At 40.3% G+C, this 22,098-nt stretch overlaps 1 protein-coding gene across 1 annotated transcript in view; it reads right to left on the reverse strand.

The window, feature by feature from the left end:
* The window catches only part of LOC139575786 (fibrillin-1-like), a 12,111-nt gene extending 3,359 nt beyond the window's left edge, over positions 1-8,752 (reverse strand). The window contains exons 1-3 of the mRNA XM_071401083.1: positions 8,587-8,752; positions 8,199-8,318; positions 881-1,109 (exon numbers count right to left, since the gene is read on the reverse strand). Of these exons, the coding sequence (XP_071257184.1) occupies positions 881-1,109; positions 8,199-8,318; positions 8,587-8,737 (500 nt within the window). The 5' untranslated portion in view covers positions 8,738-8,752. The remainder of the gene's footprint in view (positions 1-880; positions 1,110-8,198; positions 8,319-8,586) is intronic.
* Between the last annotated feature and the right edge of the window lie 13,346 nt (positions 8,753-22,098).

The raw sequence follows: 22,098 nt of genomic DNA on the forward strand, positions 1-22,098 counted from the left end.
GTGTCTGTTTTGTCCCATAGTTACGCACGTGTCTGTTTTGTCCCATAGTTACGCACGTGTCTGTTTTGTCCCATAGTTACGCACGTGTCTGTTTTGTCCCATAGTTACGCACGTGTCTGTTTTGTCCCATAGTTACGCACGTGTCTGTTTTGTCCCATAGTTACGCACGTGTCGGTTTTGTCCCATAGTTACGCACGTGTCTGTTTTGTCCCATAGTTACGCATGTGTCTGTTTTGTCCCATAGTTACGCATGTGTCTGTTTTGTCCCATAGTTACGCACGTGTCTGTTTTGTCCCATAGTTACGCACGTGTCTGTTTTGTCCCATAGTTACGCACGTGTCTGTTTTGTCCCATAGTTACGCACGTGTCTGTTTTGTCCCATAGTTACGCACGTGTCTGTTTTGTCCCATAGTTACGCATGTGTCTGTTTTGTCCCATAGTTACGCACGTGTCTGTTTTGTCCCATAGTTACGCACGTGTCGGTTTTGTCCCATAGTTACGCACGTGTCTGTTTTGTCCCATAGTTACGCACGTGTCTGTTTTGTCCCATAGTTACGCACGTGTCTGTTTTGTCCCATAGTTACGCACGTGTCTGTTTTGTCCCATAGTTACGCACGTGTCTGTTTTGTCCCATAGTTACGCACGTGTCTGTTTTGTCCCATAGTTACGCACGTGTCGGTTTTGTTGCTAAACAACAAACCTGTCTATCCATCAAAGTTGATAATGACATTGTGCCTGGGTAGATCAAACACACACACACACACACACACACACACACACACACACACACACACACACACACACACACACACACACACACACACACACACACACACACACACACACACACACACACACACACACAGTCTCACTCACTCACCCCTGTCCAGCGCGGTAGTATCCAGGTGGACAGCCACAGAGATACCCTCCGTCTGTGTTGGAACAGCCGTAGTTACATGGATTAGAGGAGGAGGAGCACTCGTTGATGTCACTACACCCCCCCTGGTCTCCGTAGTTGAACCCAGTGGGACAGAGGCAACGGAAGCTCCCCAGGGTGTTATGACACGACGCTCCCCCACAGATCTGAGTGTTCTGGCACTCGTTCTCATCTGACCACAGGAAGCAAACAACACAGACAGGAAGTCAACAAAACAAACAGAGGTCAAATGTGGGTCAAACCTCGGCCAGAGAACACAAACAATACTGAGAAACTCTTGAAGGGAATGAGGACACCATCTGTAGTACCGGTTCATCTGATAAACATTGGCCGTGTTCTTTTTGGGAAAGGCCACTGAATATCAATGCTGTAATTCCCATCAGTAGATTCAAGTTAAAGTGCCAGCGACTCAGTTATAACAACAGTGTTCATGTAGGACAGTGACTCAGTTATAACAACAGTGTTCATGTAGGACAGTGACTCAGTTATAACAACAGTGTTCATGTAGGACAGTGACTCAGTTATAACAACAGTGTTCATGTAGGACAGTGACTCAGTTATAACAACAGTGTTGATGTAGGACAGTGACTCAGTTATAACAACAGTGTTGATGTAGGACAGTGACTCAGTTATAACAACAGTGTTGATGTAGGACAGTGACTCAGTTATAACAACAGTGTTCATGTAAGACAGTGACTCAGTTATAACAACAGTGTTCATGTAGGACAGTGACTCAGTTATAACAACAGTGTTCATGTAGGACAGTGAGTCAGTTATAACAACAGTGTTCATGTAGGCCAGTGACTCAGTTATAACAACAGTGTTCATGTAGGACAGTGACTCAGTTATAACAACAGTGTTGATGTAGGACAGTGACTCAGTTATAACAACAGTGTTCATGTAGGCCAGTGACTCAGTTATAACAACAGTGTTCATGTAGGCCAGTGACTCAGTTATAACAACAGTGTTCATGTAGGACAGTGACTCAGTTATAACAACAGTGTTCATGTAGGACAGTGAGTCAGTTATAACAACAGTGTTCATGTAGGACAGTGACTCAGTTATAACAACAGTGTTCATGTAGGACAGTGACTCAGTTATAACAACAGTGTTCATGTAGGCCAGTGACTCAGTTATAACAACAGTGTTCATGTAGGCCAGTGACACAGTTATAACAACAGTGTTCATGTAGGCCAGTGACTCAGTTATAACAACAGTGTTCATGTAGGACAGTGACTCAGTTATAACAACAGTGTTCATGTAGGACAGTGACTCAGTTATAACAACAGTGTTGATGTAGGACAGTGACTCAGTTATAACAACAGTGTTGATGTAGGACAGTTACTCAGTTATAACAACAGTGTTCATGTAGGCCAGTGACTCAGTTATAACAACAGTGTTCATGTAGGCCAGTGACTCAGTTATAACAACAGTGTTCATGTAGGACAGTGACTCAGTTATAACAACAGTGTTCATGTAGGCCAGTGAGTCAGTTATAACAACAGTGTTCATGTAGGACAGTGACTCAGTTATAACAACAGTGTTGATGTAGGACAGTGACTCAGTTATAACAACAGTGTTCATGTAAGACAGTGACTGAGTTATAACAACAGTGTTCATGTAGGACAGTGACTCAGTTATAACAACAGTGTTCATGTAGGACAGTGAGTCAGTTATAACAACAGTGTTCATGTAGGCCAGTGACTCAGTTATAACAACAGTGTTCATGTAGGACAGTGACTCAGTTATAACAACAGTGTTCATGTAGGCCAGTGACTCAGTTATAACAACAGTGTTCATGTAGGACAGTGACTCAGTTATAACAACAGTGTTCATGTAGGCCAGTGACTCAGTTATAACAACAGTGTTCATGTAGGCCAGTGACTCAGTTATAACAACAGTGTTCATGTAGGACAGTGACTCAGTTATAACAACAGTGTTGATGTAGGACAGTGACTCAGTTATAACAACAGTGTTGATGTAGGACAGTGACTCAGTTATAACAACAGTGTTGATGTAGGCCAGTGACTCAGTTATAACAACAGTGTTCATGTAGGACAGTGACTCAGTTATAACAACAGTGTTCATGTAGGACAGTGACTCAGTTATAACAACAGTGTTGATGTAGGACAGTGACTCAGTTATAACAACAGTGTTCATGTAGGACAGTGACTCAGTTATAACAACAGTGTTCATGTAGGACAGCGACTCAGTTATAACAACAGTGTTCATGTAGGCCAGTGACTCAGTTATAACAACAGTGTTCATGTAGGACAGTGACTCAGTTATAACAACAGTGTTCATGTAGGACAGCGACTCAGTTATAACAACAGTGTTCATGTAGGACAGTGACTCAGTTATAACAACAGTGTTCATGTAGGACAGTGACTCAGTTATAACAACAGTGTTCATGTAGGACAGTGACTCAGTTATAACAACAGTGTTCATGTAGGACAGTGACTCAGTTATAACAACAGTGTTCATGTAGGACAGTGACTCAGTTATAACAACAGTGTTCATGTAGGACAGTGAGTCAGTTATAACAACAGTGTTCATGTAGGCCAGTGACTCAGTTATAACAACAGTGTTCATGTAGGACAGCGACTCAGTTATAACAACAGTGTTGATGTAGGACAGTGACTCAGTTATAACAACAGTGTTCATGTAGGACAGCGACTCAGTTATAACAACAGTGTTCATGTAGGACAGTGACTCAGTTATAACAACAGTGTTCATGTAGGACAGTGACTCAGTTATAACAACAGTGTTCATGTAGGACAGTGACTCAGTTATAACAACAGTGTTCATGTAGGCCAGTGACTCAGTTATAACAACAGTGTTCATGTAGGCCAGTGACACAGTTATAACAACAGTGTTCATGTAGGCCAGTGACTCAGTTATAACAACAGTGTTCATGTAGGACAGTGACTCAGTTATAACAACAGTGTTCATGTAGGACAGTGACTCAGTTATAACAACAGTGTTGATGTAGGACAGTGACTCAGTTATAACAACAGTGTTGATGTAGGACAGTGACTCAGTTATAACAACAGTGTTCATGTAGGCCAGTGACTCAGTTATAACAACAGTGTTCATGTAGGCCAGTGACTCAGTTATAACAACAGTGTTCATGTAGGACAGTGACTCAGTTATAACAACAGTGTTCATGTAGGCCAGTGAGTCAGTTATAACAACAGTGTTCATGTAGGACAGTGACTCAGTTATAACAACAGTGTTGATGTAGGACAGTGACTCAGTTATAACAACAGTGTTCATGTAAGACAGTGACTGAGTTATAACAACAGTGTTCATGTAGGACAGTGACTCAGTTATAACAACAGTGTTCATGTAGGACAGTGAGTCAGTTATAACAACAGTGTTCATGTAGGCCAGTGACTCAGTTATAACAACAGTGTTCATGTAGGACAGTGACTCAGTTATAACAACAGTGTTCATGTAGGCCAGTGACTCAGTTATAACAACAGTGTTCATGTAGGACAGTGACTCAGTTATAACAACAGTGTTCATGTAGGCCAGTGACTCAGTTATAACAACAGTGTTCATGTAGGCCAGTGACTCAGTTATAACAACAGTGTTCATGTAGGCCAGTGACTCAGTTATAACAACAGTGTTCATGTAGGCCAGTGACTCAGTTATAACAACAGTGTTCATGTAGGACAGTGACTCAGTTATAACAACAGTGTTGATGTAGGACAGTGACTCAGTTATAACAACAGTGTTGATGTAGGACAGTGACTCAGTTATAACAACAGTGTTGATGTAGGCCAGTGACTCAGTTATAACAACAGTGTTCATGTAGGACAGTGACTCAGTTATAACAACAGTGTTCATGTAGGACAGTGACTCAGTTATAACAACAGTGTTGATGTAGGACAGTGACTCAGTTATAACAACAGTGTTCATGTAGGACAGTGACTCAGTTATAACAACAGTGTTCATGTAGGACAGCGACTCAGTTATAACAACAGTGTTCATGTAGGCCAGTGACTCAGTTATAACAACAGTGTTCATGTAGGACAGTGACTCAGTTATAACAACAGTGTTCATGTAGGACAGCGACTCAGTTATAACAACAGTGTTCATGTAGGACAGTGACTCAGTTATAACAACAGTGTTCATGTAGGACAGTGACTCAGTTATAACAACAGTGTTCATGTAGGACAGTGACTCAGTTATAACAACAGTGTTCATGTAGGACAGTGACTCAGTTATAACAACAGTGTTCATGTAGGACAGTGACTCAGTTATAACAACAGTGTTCATGTAGGACAGTGAGTCAGTTATAACAACAGTGTTCATGTAGGCCAGTGACTCAGTTATAACAACAGTGTTCATGTAGGACAGCGACTCAGTTATAACAACAGTGTTGATGTAGGACAGTGACTCAGTTATAACAACAGTGTTCATGTAGGACAGCGACTCAGTTATAACAACAGTGTTCATGTAGGACAGTGACTCAGTTATAACAACAGTGTTCATGTAGGACAGTGACTCAGTTATAACAACAGTGTTCATGTAGGACAGTGACTCAGTTATAACAACAGTGTTCATGTAGGCCAGTGACTCAGTTATAACAACAGTGTTCATGTAGGACAGTGACTCAGTTATAACAACAGTGTTCATGTAGGACAGCGACTCAGTTATAACAACAGTGTTCATGTAGGCCAGTGACTCAGTTATAACAACAGTGTTCATGTAGGCCAGTGACTCAGTTATAACAACAGTGTTCATGTAGGCCAGTGACTCAGTTATAACAACAGTGTTTATGTAGGACAGTGACTCAGTTATAACAACAGTGTTGATGTAGGACAGTGACTCAGTTATAACAACAGTGTTGATGTAGGACAGTGACTCAGTTATAACAACAGTGTTGATGTAGGACAGTGACTCAGTTATAACAACAGTGTTCATGTAGGCCAGTGACTCAGTTATAACAACAGTGTTCATGTAGGCCAGTAACTCAGTTATAACAACAGTGTTCATGTAGGACAGTGACTCAGTTATAACAACAGTGTTCATGTAGGACAGTGAGTCAGTTATAACAACAGTGTTCATGTAGGCCAGTGACTCAGTTATAACAACAGTGTTCATGTAGGACAGTGACTCAGTTATAACAACAGTGTTGATGTAGGACAGTGACTCAGTTATAACAACAGTGTTCATGTAGGCCAGTGACTCAGTTATAACAACAGTGTTCATGTAGGCCAGTGACTCAGTTATAACAACAGTGTTCATGTAGGACAGTGACTCAGTTATAACAACAGTGTTCATGTAGGACAGTGAGTCAGTTATAACAACAGGGTTCATGTAGGACAGTGACTCAGTTATAACAACAGTGTTCATGTAGGACAGTGACTCAGTTATAACAACAGTGTTCATGTAGGCCAGTGACTCAGTTATAACAACAGTGTTCATGTAGGACAGTGACTCAGTTATAACAACAGTGTTCATGTAGGACAGTGACTCAGTTATAACAACAGTGTTCATGTAGGCCAGTGACTCAGTTATAACAACAGTGTTCATGTAGGCCAGTGACTCAGTTATAACAACAGTGTTCATGTAGGCCAGTGACTCAGTTATAACAACAGTGTTTATGTAGGACAGTGACTCAGTTATAACAACAGTGTTCATGTAGGCCAGTGACTCAGTTATAACAACAGTGTTCATGTAGGCCAGTGACTCAGTTATAACAACAGTGTTCATGTAGGACAGTGACTCAGTTATAACAACAGTGTTCATGTAGGACAGTGACTCAGTTATAACAACAGTGTTCATGTAGGACAGTGACTCAGTTATAACAACAGTGTTCATGTAGGACAGTGACTCAGTTATAACAACAGTGTTCATGTAGGACAGTGACTCAGTTATAACAACAGTGTTCATGTAGGACAGTGACTCAGTTATAACAACAGTGTTCATGTAGGACAGTGACTCAGTTATAACAACAGTGTTCATGTAGGACAGTGACTCAGTTATAACAACAGTGTTCATGTAGGACAGTGACTCAGTTATAACAACAGTGTTCATGTAGGCCAGTGACTCAGTTATAACAACAGTGTTCATGTAGGACAGTGACTCAGTTATAACAACAGTGTTCATGTAGGGCAGTGACTCAGTTATAACAACAGTGTTCATGTAGGACAGTGACTCAGTTATAACAACAGTGTTCATGTAGGACAGTGACTCAGTTATAACAACAGTGTTCATGTAGGACAGCGACTCAGTTATAACAACAGTGTTCATGTAGGACAGTGACTCAGTTATAACAACAGTGTTCATGTAGGACAGCGACTCAGTTATAACAACAGTGTTCATGTAGGACAGCGACTCAGTTATAACAACAGTGTTCATGTAGGACAGCGACTCAGTTATAACAACAGTGTTCATGTAGGACAGTGACTCAGTTATAACAACAGTGTTCATGTAGGACAGCGACTCAGTTATAACAACAGTGTTCATGTAGGACAGTGACTCAGTTATAACAACAGTGTTCATGTAGGACAGTGACTCAGTTATAACAACAGTGTTCATGTAGGACAGCGACTCAGTTATAACAACAGTGTTCATGTAGGACAGTGACTCGGTTATAACAACAGTGTTCATGTAGGACAGTGACTCAGTTATAACAACAGTGTTCATGTAGGACAGTGACTCGGTTATAACAACAGTGTTCATGTAGGACAGTGACTCAGTTATAACAACAGTGTTCATGTAGGACAGCGACTCAGTTATAACAACAGTGTTCATGTAGGACAGTGACTCAGTTATAACAACAGTGTTCATGTAGGACAGCGACTCAGTTATAACAACAGTGTTCATGTAGGCCAGTGACTCAGTTATAACAACAGTGTTCATGTAGGCCAGTGACTCAGTTATAACAACAGTGTTCATGTAGGCCAGTGACTCAGTTATAACAACAGTGTTCATGTAGGCCAGTGACTCAGTTATAACAACAGTGTTCATGTAGGCCAGTGACTCAGTTATAACAACAGTGTTCATGTAGGACAGTGACTCAGTTATAACAACAGTGTTCATGTAGGCCAGTGACTCAGTTATAACAACAGTGTTCATGTAGGACAGTGACTCAGGGAGGGAGCTCTTCCAGTAATCTAGAGAGGAACAAGTTCAACTTCCAGGAAAGGGATGTAGATTTGATGTTGAGGGAGAGAGAAAGACAGAACACAGACAGACGGGGGGGAGAAGGATCGAGAGAAAGAGAGAGAGAGTCTGTCCCACTCACCGACACACTGGTTCCATTGATAGTGTTGTAGGTATCCCTGAGGACAGCTACACCGGTACCCTCCCACCAGGTTCTGACAGCCGTGTTGACAGCGGTGGCTACCATCACACTCATCCATATCTGCCAGGGAAACCACACACACACAGCATTACAATAGTTATGTGGCCATATAGTTATCTAACTGTACTGGATAGGTACAAGCAAAAAGGTGAAGTTTCCACCAAATCCCTGTTTATAGTGGAGTTATTGCCATATTGCCTATACCTATCTGATCATTATAGTGGAGTTATTGCCATATTGCCTATACCTATCTGATCATTTCAGATCCATATAAAGTGCCTAGGGGTATGGAGTCAGCTGATCCTGAGAGAGGCAGTGATTGGCTGACCTTCACAGCTCTGTCCATTGGGGTCCATTGAGAATCCTCTAGTACACTCGCAGTTGAAGCTGCCTGGGCTGTTCTGACACACACCATTAGAGCCACACAGAGCAGGGTCCGACCCACATTCATTATTATCTACAGAGAGAGAGAGAGACATTACTATCTACAGAGAGAGAGAGAGAGACATTCATTACTATATACAGAGAGAGAGAGACTCGTTACTATCTACACAGAGAGAGAGAGAGACATTACTATCTACACAGAGAGAGAGAGACATTCATTACTATCTACAGAGAGAGAGAGACATTACTATCTACACAGAGAGAGAGAGACATTCATTATTATCTACAGAGAGAGAGACATTCATTACTATCTACAGAGAGAGAGAGAGACATTACTATCTACAGAGAGAGAGAGACATTACTATCTACAGAGAGAGAGAGAGACATTACTATCTACAGAGAGAGAGACACATTACTATCTACAGAGAGAGAGAGAGACATTACTATCTACAGAGAGAGAGACATTACTATCTACAGAGAGAGAGAGAGACATTACTATCTACAGAGAGAGAGAGACATTACTATCTACAGAGAGAGAGAGACATTACTATCTACAGAGAGAGAGACACATTACTATCTACAGAGAGAGAGAGAGACATTACTATCTACAGAGAGAGAGAGAGACATTACTATCTACAGAGAGAGAGAGACATTACTATCTACAGAGAGAGAGAGAGACATTACTATCTACAGAGAGAGAGAGACATTACTATCTACAGAGAGAGAGAGAGACATTACTATCTACAGAGAGAGAGACACATTACTATCTACAGAGAGAGAGAGAGACATTACTATCTACAGAGAGAGAGACATTACTATCTACAGAGAGAGAGAGAGACATTACTATCTACAGAGAGAGAGACATTACTATCTACAGAGAGAGAGAGACATTCATTACTATCTACAGAGAGAGAGACATTACTATCTACAGAGAGAGAGAGACATTACTATCTACAGAGAGAGAGTCACTCATTACTATCTACAGAGAGAGAGAGAGACATTACTATCTACAGAGAGAGAGAGACTCGTTACTATCTACAGAGAGAGAGAGAGACATTACTATCTACAGAGAGAGAGAGAGACATTACTATCTACAGAGAGAGAGAGAGACATTACTATCTACAGAGAGAGAGACTCGTTACTATCTACAGAGAGAGAGAGAGACATTACTATCTACAGAGAGAGAGAGACATTACTATCTACAGAGAGAGAGAGAGACATTACTATCTACAGAGAGAGACAGACATTACTATCTACAGAGAGAGAGAGACTCGTTACTATCTACAGAGAGAGAGATTGACATTCATTACTATCTACAGAGAGAGAGAGAGACATTACTATCTACAGAGAGAGAGAGACATTACTATCTACAGAGAGAGAGAGACATTACTATCTACAGAGAGAGAGACATTACTATCTACAGAGAGAGAGAGACATTAATATCTACAGAGAGAGAGAGACATTACTATCTACAGAGAGAGAGAGAGACATTACTATCTACAGAGAGAGAGACTCGTTACTATCTACAGAGAGAGAGAGAGACATTACTATCTACAGAGAGAGAGAGACATTACTATCTACAGAGAGAGAGAGAGACATTACTATCTACAGAGAGAGACAGACATTACTATCTACAGAGAGAGAGAGACTCGTTACTATCTACAGAGAGAGAGAGAGACATTACTATCTACAGAGAGAGACACACATTACTATCTACTGAGAGAGAGAGAGACATTACTATCTACAGAGAGAGAGACATTACTATCTACAGAGAGAGAGAGAGAGAGAGACATTACTATCTACAGAGAGAGAGACATTACTATCTACAGAGAGAGAGAGACATTCATTACTATCTACAGAGAGAGAGACATTACTATCTACAGAGAGAGAGAGACATTACTATCTACAGAGAGAGAGTCACTCATTACTATCTACAGAGAGAGAGAGAGACATTACTATCTACAGAGAGAGAGAGACTCGTTACTATCTACAGAGAGAGAGAGAGACATTACTATCTACAGAGAGAGAGAGACATTACTATCTACAGAGAGAGAGAGACTCGTTACTATCTACAGAGAGAGAGAGAGACATTACTATCTACAGAGAGAGAGAGACTCGTTACTATCTACAGAGAGAGAGAGAGACATTACTATCTCCAGAGAGAGAGACATTACTATCTACAGAGAGAGAGAGAGACTCGTTACTATCTACAGAGAGAGAGAGAGAGAGAGACATTACTATCTACAGAGAGAGAGAGACATTACTATCTACAGAGAGAGAGAGACATTACTATCTACAGAGAGAGAGAGAGACATTACTATCTACAGAGAGAGAGAGACATTACTATCTACAGAGAGAGAGAGACATTACTATCTACAGAGAGAGAGAGAGACATTACTATCTACAGAGAGAGAGAGACTCGTTACTATCTACAGAGAGAGAGAGAGACATTACTATCTACAGAGAGAGAGAGACATTACTATCTACAGAGAGAGAGAGACTCGTTACTATCTACAGAGAGAGAGAGAGACATTACTATCTCCAGAGAGAGAGAGAGACATTACTATCTACAGAGAGAGAGAGAGACATTACTATCTACAGAGAGAGAGACATTACTATCTACAGAGAGAGAGAGAGACATTACTATCTACAGAGAGAGAGAGAGACATTACTATCTACAGAGAGAGAGAGACATTACTATCTACAGAGAGAGAGAGAGACATTACTATCTACAGAGAGAGAGAGACATTACTATCTACAGAGAGAGAGAGAGACATTACTATCTACAGAGAGAGAGACACATTACTATCTACAGAGAGAGAGAGAGACATTACTATCTACAGAGAGAGAGACATTACTATCTACAGAGAGAGAGAGAGACATTACTATCTACAGAGAGAGAGACATTACTATCTACAGAGAGAGAGAGACATTCATTACTATCTACAGAGAGAGAGACATTACTATCTACAGAGAGAGAGAGACATTACTATCTACAGAGAGAGAGTCACTCATTACTATCTACAGAGAGAGAGAGAGACATTACTATCTACAGAGAGAGAGAGACTCGTTACTATCTACAGAGAGAGAGAGAGACATTACTATCTACAGAGAGAGAGAGAGATTACTATCTACAGAGAGAGAGAGACTCGTTACTATCTACAGAGAGAGAGATTGACATTCATTACTATCTACAGAGAGAGAGAGAGACATTACTATCTACAGAGAGAGAGAGACATTACTATCTACAGAGAGAGAGAGACATTACTATCTACAGAGAGAGAGAGACATTACTATCTACAGAGAGAGAGAGACATTACTATCTACAGAGAGAGAGAGACATTACTATCTACAGAGAGAGAGAGAGACATTACTATCTACAGAGAGAGAGAGACTCATTACTATCTACAGAGAGAGAGAGAGACATTACTATCTACAGAGAGAGAGAGACATTACTATCTACAGAGAGAGAGAGAGACATTACTATCTACAGAGAGAGAGAGACATTACTATCTACAGAGAGAGAGAGACTCGTTACTATCTACAGAGAGAGAGAGAGACATTACTATCTCCAGAGAGAGAGAGAGACATTACTATCTAAAAGAGAGAGAGAGAGACATTACTATCTACAGAGAGAGAGAGAGACATTACTATCTACAGAGAGAGAGAGAGACATTACTATCTACAGAGAGAGAGACACATTACTATCTACAGAGAGAGAGAGAGACATTACTATCTACAGAGAGAGAGAGAGACATTACTATCTACAGAGAGAGAGAGACATTACTATCTACAGAGAGAGAGAGAGACATTACTATCTACAGAGAGAGAGAGACATTACTATCTACAGAGAGAGAGATAGACATTACTATCTACAGAGAGAGACACACATTACTATCTACAGAGAGAGAGAGAGAGAGACATTACTATCTACAGAGAGAGAGACATTACTATCTACAGAGAGAGAGAGAGAGACATTACTATCTACAGAGAGAGAGACATTACTATCTACAGAGAGAGAGAGACATTCATTACTATCTACAGAGAGAGAGACATTACTATCTACAGAGAGAGAGAGACATTACTATCTACAGAGAGAGAGTCACTCATTACTATCTACAGAGAGAGAGAGAGACATTACTATCTACAGAGAGAGAGAGACTCGTTACTATCTACAGAGAGAGAGAGAGACATTACTATCTACAGAGAGAGAGAGAGACATTACTATCTACAGAGAGAGAGAGACATTACTATCTACAGAGAGAGAGAGACTCGTTACTATCTACAGAGAGCGAGAGAGACATTCATTACTATCTACAGAGAGAGAGAGACTCGTTACTATCTACAGAGAGAGAGAGACATTACTATCTACAGAGAGAGAGAGACATTACTATCTACAGAGAGAGAGAGAGACATTACTATCTACAGAGAGAGAGAGAGACATTACTATCTACAGAGAGAGAGAGACATTACTATCTAAAGAGAGAGAGAGACATTACTATCTACAGAGAGAGAGAGAGACATTACTATCTACAGAGAGAGAGAGACATTACTATCTACAGAGAGAGAGAGACATTACTATCTACAGAGAGAGAGAGAGACATTACTATCTACAGAGAGAGAGAGACTCGTTACTATCTACAGAGAGAGAGAGAGACATTACTATCTACAGAGAGAGAGAGAGACATTACTATCTACAGAGAGAGAGAGAGACATTACTATCTACAGAGAGAGAGAGACATTACTATCTACAGAGAGAGAGAGACTCGTTACTATCTACAGAGAGAGAGAGAGACATTACTATCTCCAGAGAGAGAGACATTACTATCTCCAGAGAGAGAGACATTACTATCTACAGAGAGAGAGAGACTCGTTACTATCTACAGAGAGAGAGAGAGACATTACTATCTACAGAGAGAGAGAGACTCGTTACTATCTACAGAGAGAGAGAGAGACATTACTATCTACAGAGAGAGAGAGAGATTACTATCTACAGAGAGAGAGAGACTCGTTACTATCTACAGAGAGAGAGATTGACATTCATTACTATCTACAGAGAGAGAGAGAGACATTACTATCTACAGAGAGAGAGAGACATTACTATCTACAGAGAGAGAGAGACATTACTATCTACAGAGAGAGAGAGAGATTACTATCTACAGAGAGAGAGAGACATTACTATCTACAGAGAGAGAGAGACATTACTATCTACAGAGAGAGAGAGACATTACTATCTACAGAGAGAGAGAGAGACATTACTATCTACAGAGAGAGAGAGAGACTCGTTACTATCTACAGAGAGAGAGAGAGACATTACTATCTACAGAGAGAGAGAGACATTACTATCTACAGAGAGAGAGAGAGACATTACTATCTACAGAGAGAGAGAGACATTACTATCTACAGAGAGAGAGAGACTCGTTACTATCTACAGAGAGAGAGAGAGACATTACTATCTCCAGAGAGAGAGAGAGACATTACTATCTACAGAGAGAGAGAGAGACATTACTATCTACAGAGAGAGAGAGAGACATTACTATCTACAGAGAGAGAGAGAGACATTACTATCTACAGAGAGAGAGACACATTACTATCTACAGAGAGAGAGAGAGACATTACTATCTACAGAGAGAGAGAGAGACATTACTATCTACAGAGAGAGAGAGACATTACTATCTACAGAGAGAGAGAGAGACATTACTATCTACAGAGAGAGAGAGACATTACTATCTACAGAGAGAGAGATAGACATTACTATCTACAGAGAGAGACACACATTACTATCTACAGAGAGAGAGAGAGAGAGACATTACTATCTACAGAGAGAGAGACATTACTATCTACAGAGAGAGAGAGAGAGACATTACTATCTACAGAGAGAGAGACATTACTATCTACAGAGAGAGAGAGACATTCATTACTATCTACAGAGAGAGAGACATTACTATCTACAGAGAGAGAGAGACATTACTATCTACAGAGAGAGAGTCACTCATTACTATCTACAGAGAGAGAGAGAGACATTACTATCTACAGAGAGAGAGAGACTCGTTACTATCTACAGAGAGAGAGAGAGACATTACTATCTACAGAGAGAGAGAGACATTACTATCTACAGAGAGAGAGAGACATTACTATCTACAGAGAGAGAGAGACTCGTTACTATCTACAGAGAGCGAGAGAGACATTCATTACTATCTACAGAGAGAGAGAGACTCGTTACTATCTACAGAGAGAGAGAGAGACATTACTATCTACAGAGGGAGAGAGACATTACTATCTACAGAGAGAGAGAGACATTACTATCTACAGAGAGAGAGAGAGACATTACTATCTACAGAGAGAGAGAGAGACATTACTATCTACAGAGAGAGAGAGACATTACTATCTACAGAGAGAGAGAGACATTACTATCTACAGAGAGAGAGAGAGACATTACTATCTACAGAGAGAGAGAGACATTACTATCTACAGAGAGAGAGAGACATTACTATCTACAGAGAGAGAGAGAGACATTACTATCTACAGAGAGAGAGAGACTCGTTACTATCTACAGAGAGAGAGAGAGACATTACTATCTACAGAGAGAGAGAGAGACATTACTATCTACAGAGAGAGAGAGAGACATTACTATCTACAGAGAGAGAGAGACATTACTATCTACAGAGAGAGAGAGACTCGTTACTATCTACAGAGAGAGAGAGAGACATTACTATCTCCAGAGAGAGAGACATTACTATCTACAGAGAGAGAGAGACTCGTTACTATCTACAGAGAGAGAGAGAGACATTACTATCTACAGAGAGAGAGAGACATTACTATCTACAGAGAGAGAGAGACATTACTATCTACAGAGAGAGAGTCACTCATTACTATCTACAGAGAGAGAGAGAGACATTACTATCTACAGAGAGAGAGAGACTCGTTACTATCTACAGAGAGAGAGAGAGACATTACTATCTACAGAGAGAGAGAGACATTACTATCTACAGAGAGAGAGAGACATTACTATCTACAGAGAGAGAGAGACTCGTTACTATCTACAGAGAGCGAGAGAGACATTCATTACTATCTACAGAGAGAGAGAGAGACATTACTATCTACAGAGAGAGAGAGACTCGTTACTATCTACAGAGAGAGAGAGAGACATTACTATCTACAGAGAGAGAGAGACATTACTATCTACAGAGAGAGAGAGAGACTCGTTACTATCTACAGAGAGAGAGAGAGACATTACTATCTACAGAGAGAGAGAGACTCGTTACTATCTACAGAGAGAGAGAGAGACATTACTATCTCCAGAGAGAGAGACATTACTATCTACAGAGAGAGAGAGACTCGTTACTATCTACAGAGAGAGAGAGAGAGAGACATTACTATCTACAGAGAGAGAGAGACATTACTATCTACAGAGAGAGAGAGACATTACTATCTACAGAGAGAGAGAGAGACATTACTATCTACAGAGAGAGAGAGACATTACTATCTACAGAGAGAGAGAGACATTACTATCTACAGAGAGAGAGAGAGACATTACTATCTACAGAGAGAGAGAGACTCGTTACTATCTACAGAGAGAGAGAGAGACATTACTATCTACAGAGAGAGAGAGACATTACTATCTACAGAGAGAGAGAGACTCGTTACTATCTACAGAGAGAGAGAGAGACATTACTATCTCCAGAGAGAGAGAGAGACATTACTATCTACAGAGAGAGAGAGAGACATTACTATCTACAGAGAGAGAGACATTACTATCTACAGAGAGAGAGAGAGACATTACTATCTACAGAGAGAGAGAGAGACATTACTATCTACAGAGAGAGAGAGACATTACTATCTACAGAGAGAGAGAGAGACATTACTATCTACAGAGAGAGAGAGACATTACTATCTACAGAGAGAGAGAGAGACATTACTATCTACAGAGAGAGAGACACATTACTATCTACAGAGAGAGAGAGAGACATTACTATCTACAGAGAGAGAGACATTACTATCTACAGAGAGAGAGAGAGACATTACTATCTACAGAGAGAGAGACATTACTATCTACAGAGAGAGAGAGACATTCATTACTATCTACAGAGAGAGAGACATTACTATCTACAGAGAGAGAGAGACATTACTATCTACAGAGAGAGAGTCACTCATTACTATCTACAGAGAGAGAGAGAGACATTACTATCTACAGAGAGAGAGAGACTCGTTACTATCTACAGAGAGAGAGAGAGACATTACTATCTACAGAGAGAGAGAGAGATTACTATCTACAGAGAGAGAGAGACTCGTTACTATCTACAGAGAGAGAGATTGACATTCATTACTATCTACAGAGAGAGAGAGAGACATTACTATCTACAGAGAGAGAGAGACATTACTATCTACAGAGAGAGAGAGACATTACTATCTACAGAGAGAGAGAGACATTACTATCTACAGAGAGAGAGAGACATTACTATCTACAGAGAGAGAGAGACATTACTATCTACAGAGAGAGAGAGAGACATTACTATCTACAGAGAGAGAGAGACTCATTACTATCTACAGAGAGAGAGAGAGACATTACTATCTACAGAGAGAGAGAGACATTACTATCTACAGAGAGAGAGAGAGACATTACTATCTACAGAGAGAGAGAGACATTACTATCTACAGAGAGAGAGAGACTCGTTACTATCTACAGAGAGAGAGAGAGACATTACTATCTCCAGAGAGAGAGAGAGACATTACTATCTAAAGAGAGAGAGAGAGACATTACTATCTACAGAGAGAGAGAGAGACATTACTATCTACAGAGAGAGAGAGAGACATTACTATCTACAGAGAGAGAGACACATTACTATCTACAGAGAGAGAGAGAGACATTACTATCTACAGAGAGAGAGAGAGACATTACTATCTACAGAGAGAGAGAGACATTACTATCTACAGAGAGAGAGAGAGACATTACTATCTACAGAGAGAGAGAGACATTACTATCTACAGAGAGAGAGATAGACATTACTATCTACAGAGAGAGACACACATTACTATCTACAGAGAGAGAGAGAGAGAGACATTACTATCTACAGAGAGAGAGACATTACTATCTACAGAGAGAGAGAGAGAGACATTACTATCTACAGAGAGAGAGACATTACTATCTACAGAGAGAGAGAGACATTCATTACTATCTACAGAGAGAGAGACATTACTATCTACAGAGAGAGAGAGACATTACTATCTACAGAGAGAGAGTCACTCATTACTATCTACAGAGAGAGAGAGAGACATTACTATCTACAGAGAGAGAGAGACTCGTTACTATCTACAGAGAGAGAGAGAGACATTACTATCTACAGAGAGAGAGAGAGACATTACTATCTACAGAGAGAGAGAGACATTACTATCTACAGAGAGAGAGAGACTCGTTACTATCTACAGAGAGCGAGAGAGACATTCATTACTATCTACAGAGAGAGAGAGACTCGTTACTATCTACAGAGAGAGAGAGACATTACTATCTACAGAGAGAGAGAGACATTACTATCTACAGAGAGAGAGAGAGACATTACTATCTACAGAGAGAGAGAGAGACATTACTATCTACAGAGAGAGAGAGACATTACTATCTAAAGAGAGAGAGAGACATTACTATCTACAGAGAGAGAGAGAGACATTACTATCTACAGAGAGAGAGAGACATTACTATCTACAGAGAGAGAGAGACATTACTATCTACAGAGAGAGAGAGAGACATTACTATCTACAGAGAGAGAGAGACTCGTTACTATCTACAGAGAGAGAGAGAGACATTACTATCTACAGAGAGAGAGAGAGACATTACTATCTACAGAGAGAGAGAGAGACATTACTATCTACAGAGAGAGAGAGACATTACTATCTACAGAGAGAGAGAGACTCGTTACTATCTACAGAGAGAGAGAGAGACATTACTATCTCCAGAGAGAGAGACATTACTATCTCCAGAGAGAGAGACATTACTATCTACAGAGAGAGAGAGACTCGTTACTATCTACAGAGAGAGAGAGAGACATTACTATCTACAGAGAGAGAGAGACTCGTTACTATCTACAGAGAGAGAGAGAGACATTACTATCTACAGAGAGAGAGAGAGATTACTATCTACAGAGAGAGAGAGACTCGTTACTATCTACAGAGAGAGAGATTGACATTCATTACTATCTACAGAGAGAGAGAGAGACATTACTATCTACAGAGAGAGAGAGACATTACTATCTACAGAGAGAGAGAGACATTACTATCTACAGAGAGAGAGAGAGATTACTATCTACAGAGAGAGAGAGACATTACTATCTACAGAGAGAGAGAGACATTACTATCTACAGAGAGAGAGAGACATTACTATCTACAGAGAGAGAGAGAGACATTACTATCTACAGAGAGAGAGAGAGACTCGTTACTATCTACAGAGAGAGAGAGAGACATTACTATCTACAGAGAGAGAGAGACATTACTATCTACAGAGAGAGAGAGAGACATTACTATCTACAGAGAGAGAGAGACATTACTATCTACAGAGAGAGAGAGACTCGTTACTATCTACAGAGAGAGAGAGAGACATTACTATCTCCAGAGAGAGAGAGAGACATTACTATCTACAGAGAGAGAGAGAGACATTACTATCTACAGAGAGAGAGAGAGACATTACTATCTACAGAGAGAGAGAGAGACATTACTATCTACAGAGAGAGAGACACATTACTATCTACAGAGAGAGAGAGAGACATTACTATCTACAGAGAGAGAGAGAGACATTACTATCTACAGAGAGAGAGAGACATTACTATCTACAGAGAGAGAGAGAGACATTACTATCTACAGAGAGAGAGAGACATTACTATCTACAGAGAGAGAGATAGACATTACTATCTACAGAGAGAGACACACATTACTATCTACAGAGAGAGAGAGAGAGAGACATTACTATCTACAGAGAGAGAGACATTACTATCTACAGAGAGAGAGAGAGAGACATTACTATCTACAGAGAGAGAGACATTACTATCTACAGAGAGAGAGAGACATTCATTACTATCTACAGAGAGAGAGACATTACTATCTACAGAGAGAGAGAGACATTACTATCTACAGAGAGAGAGTCACTCATTACTATCTACAGAGAGAGAGAGAGACATTACTATCTACAGAGAGAGAGAGACTCGTTACTATCTACAGAGAGAGAGAGAGACATTACTATCTACAGAGAGAGAGAGACATTACTATCTACAGAGAGAGAGAGACATTACTATCTACAGAGAGAGAGAGACTCGTTACTATCTACAGAGAGCGAGAGAGACATTCATTACTATCTACAGAGAGAGAGAGACTCGTTACTATCTACAGAGAGAGAGAGAGACATTACTATCTACAGAGGGAGAGAGACATTACTATCTACAGAGAGAGAGAGACATTACTATCTACAGAGAGAGAGAGAGACATTACTATCTACAGAGAGAGAGAGAGACATTACTATCTACAGAGAGAGAGAGACATTACTATCTACAGAGAGAGAGAGACATTACTATCTACAGAGAGAGAGAGAGACATTACTATCTACAGAGAGAGAGAGACATTACTATCTACAGAGAGAGAGAGACATTACTATCTACAGAGAGAGAGAGAGACATTACTATCTACAGAGAGAGAGAGACTCGTTACTATCTACAGAGAGAGAGAGAGACATTACTATCTACAGAGAGAGAGAGAGACATTACTATCTACAGAGAGAGAGAGAGACATTACTATCTACAGAGAGAGAGAGACATTACTATCTACAGAGAGAGAGAGACTCGTTACTATCTACAGAGAGAGAGAGAGACATTACTATCTCCAGAGAGAGAGACATTACTATCTACAGAGAGAGAGAGACTCGTTACTATCTACAGAGAGAGAGAGAGACATTACTATCTACAGAGAGAGAGAGACATTACTATCTACAGAGAGAGAGAGACATTACTATCTACAGAGAGAGAGTCACTCATTACTATCTACAGAGAGAGAGAGAGACATTACTATCTACAGAGAGAGAGAGACTCGTTACTATCTACAGAGAGAGAGAGAGACATTACTATCTACAGAGAGAGAGAGACATTACTATCTACAGAGAGAGAGAGACATTACTATCTACAGAGAGAGAGAGACTCGTTACTATCTACAGAGAGCGAGAGAGACATTCATTACTATCTACAGAGAGAGAGAGACTCGTTACTATCTACAGAGAGAGAGAGAGACATTACTATCTACAGAGGGAGAGAGACATTACTATCTACAGAGAGAGAGAGACATTACTATCTACAGAGAGAGAGAGACTCGTTACTATCTACAGAGAGCGAGAGAGACATTCATTACTATCTACAGAGAGAGAGAGACTCGTTACTATCTACAGAGAGAGAGAGAGACATTACTATCTACAGAGGGAGAGAGACATTACTATCTACAGAGAGAGAGAGACATTACTATCTACAGAGAGAGAGAGAGACATTACTATCTACAGAGAGAGAGAGAGACATTACTATCTACAGAGAGAGAGAGACATTACTATCTACAGAGAGAGAGAGACATTACTATCTACAGAGAGAGAGAGACATTACTATCTACAGAGAGAGAGAGACATTACTATCTACAGAGAGAGAGAGAGACATTACTATCTACAGAGAGAGAGAGACTCGTTACTATCTACAGAGAGAGAGAGAGACATTACTATCTACAGAGAGAGAGAGAGACATTACTATCTACAGAGGGAGAGAGAGACATTACTATCTACAGAGAGAGAGAGACATTACTATCTACAGAGAGAGAGAGACTCGTTACTATCTACAGAGAGAGAGAGAGACATTACTATCTCCAGAGAGAGAGACATTACTATCTACAGAGAGAGAGAGACTCGTTACTATCTACAGAGAGAGAGAGAGACATTACTATCTACAGAGAGAGAGAGACATTACTATCTACAGAGAGAGAGAGACATTACTATCTACAGAGAGAGAGAGAGACATTACTATCTACAGAGAGAGAGAGACATTACTATCTACAGAGAGAGAGAGACATTACTATCTACAGAGAGAGAGAGAGACATTACTATCTACAGAGAGAGAGAGACTCGTTACTATCTACAGAGAGAGAGAGAGAGACATTACTATCTACAGAGAGAGAGATATTACTATCTACAGAGAGAGAGAGAGACATTACTATCTACAGAGAGAGAGAGACATTACTATCTACAGAGAGAGAGAGACTCGTTACTATCTACAGAGAGAGAGAGAGACATTACTATCTCCAGAGAGAGAGACATTACTATCTACAGAGAGAGAGAGACTCGTTATTATCTACAGAGAGAGAGAGAGACATTACTATCTCCAGAGAGCGAGAGAGACATTACTATCTACAGAGAGAGAGAGAGACATTACTATCTACAGAGAGAGAGAGACTC

The sequence above is a fragment of the Salvelinus alpinus genome, chromosome 5, assembly GCF_045679555.1.
Source record: "Salvelinus alpinus chromosome 5, SLU_Salpinus.1, whole genome shotgun sequence".
Lineage (NCBI taxonomy): Eukaryota > Metazoa > Chordata > Actinopteri > Salmoniformes > Salmonidae > Salvelinus > Salvelinus alpinus.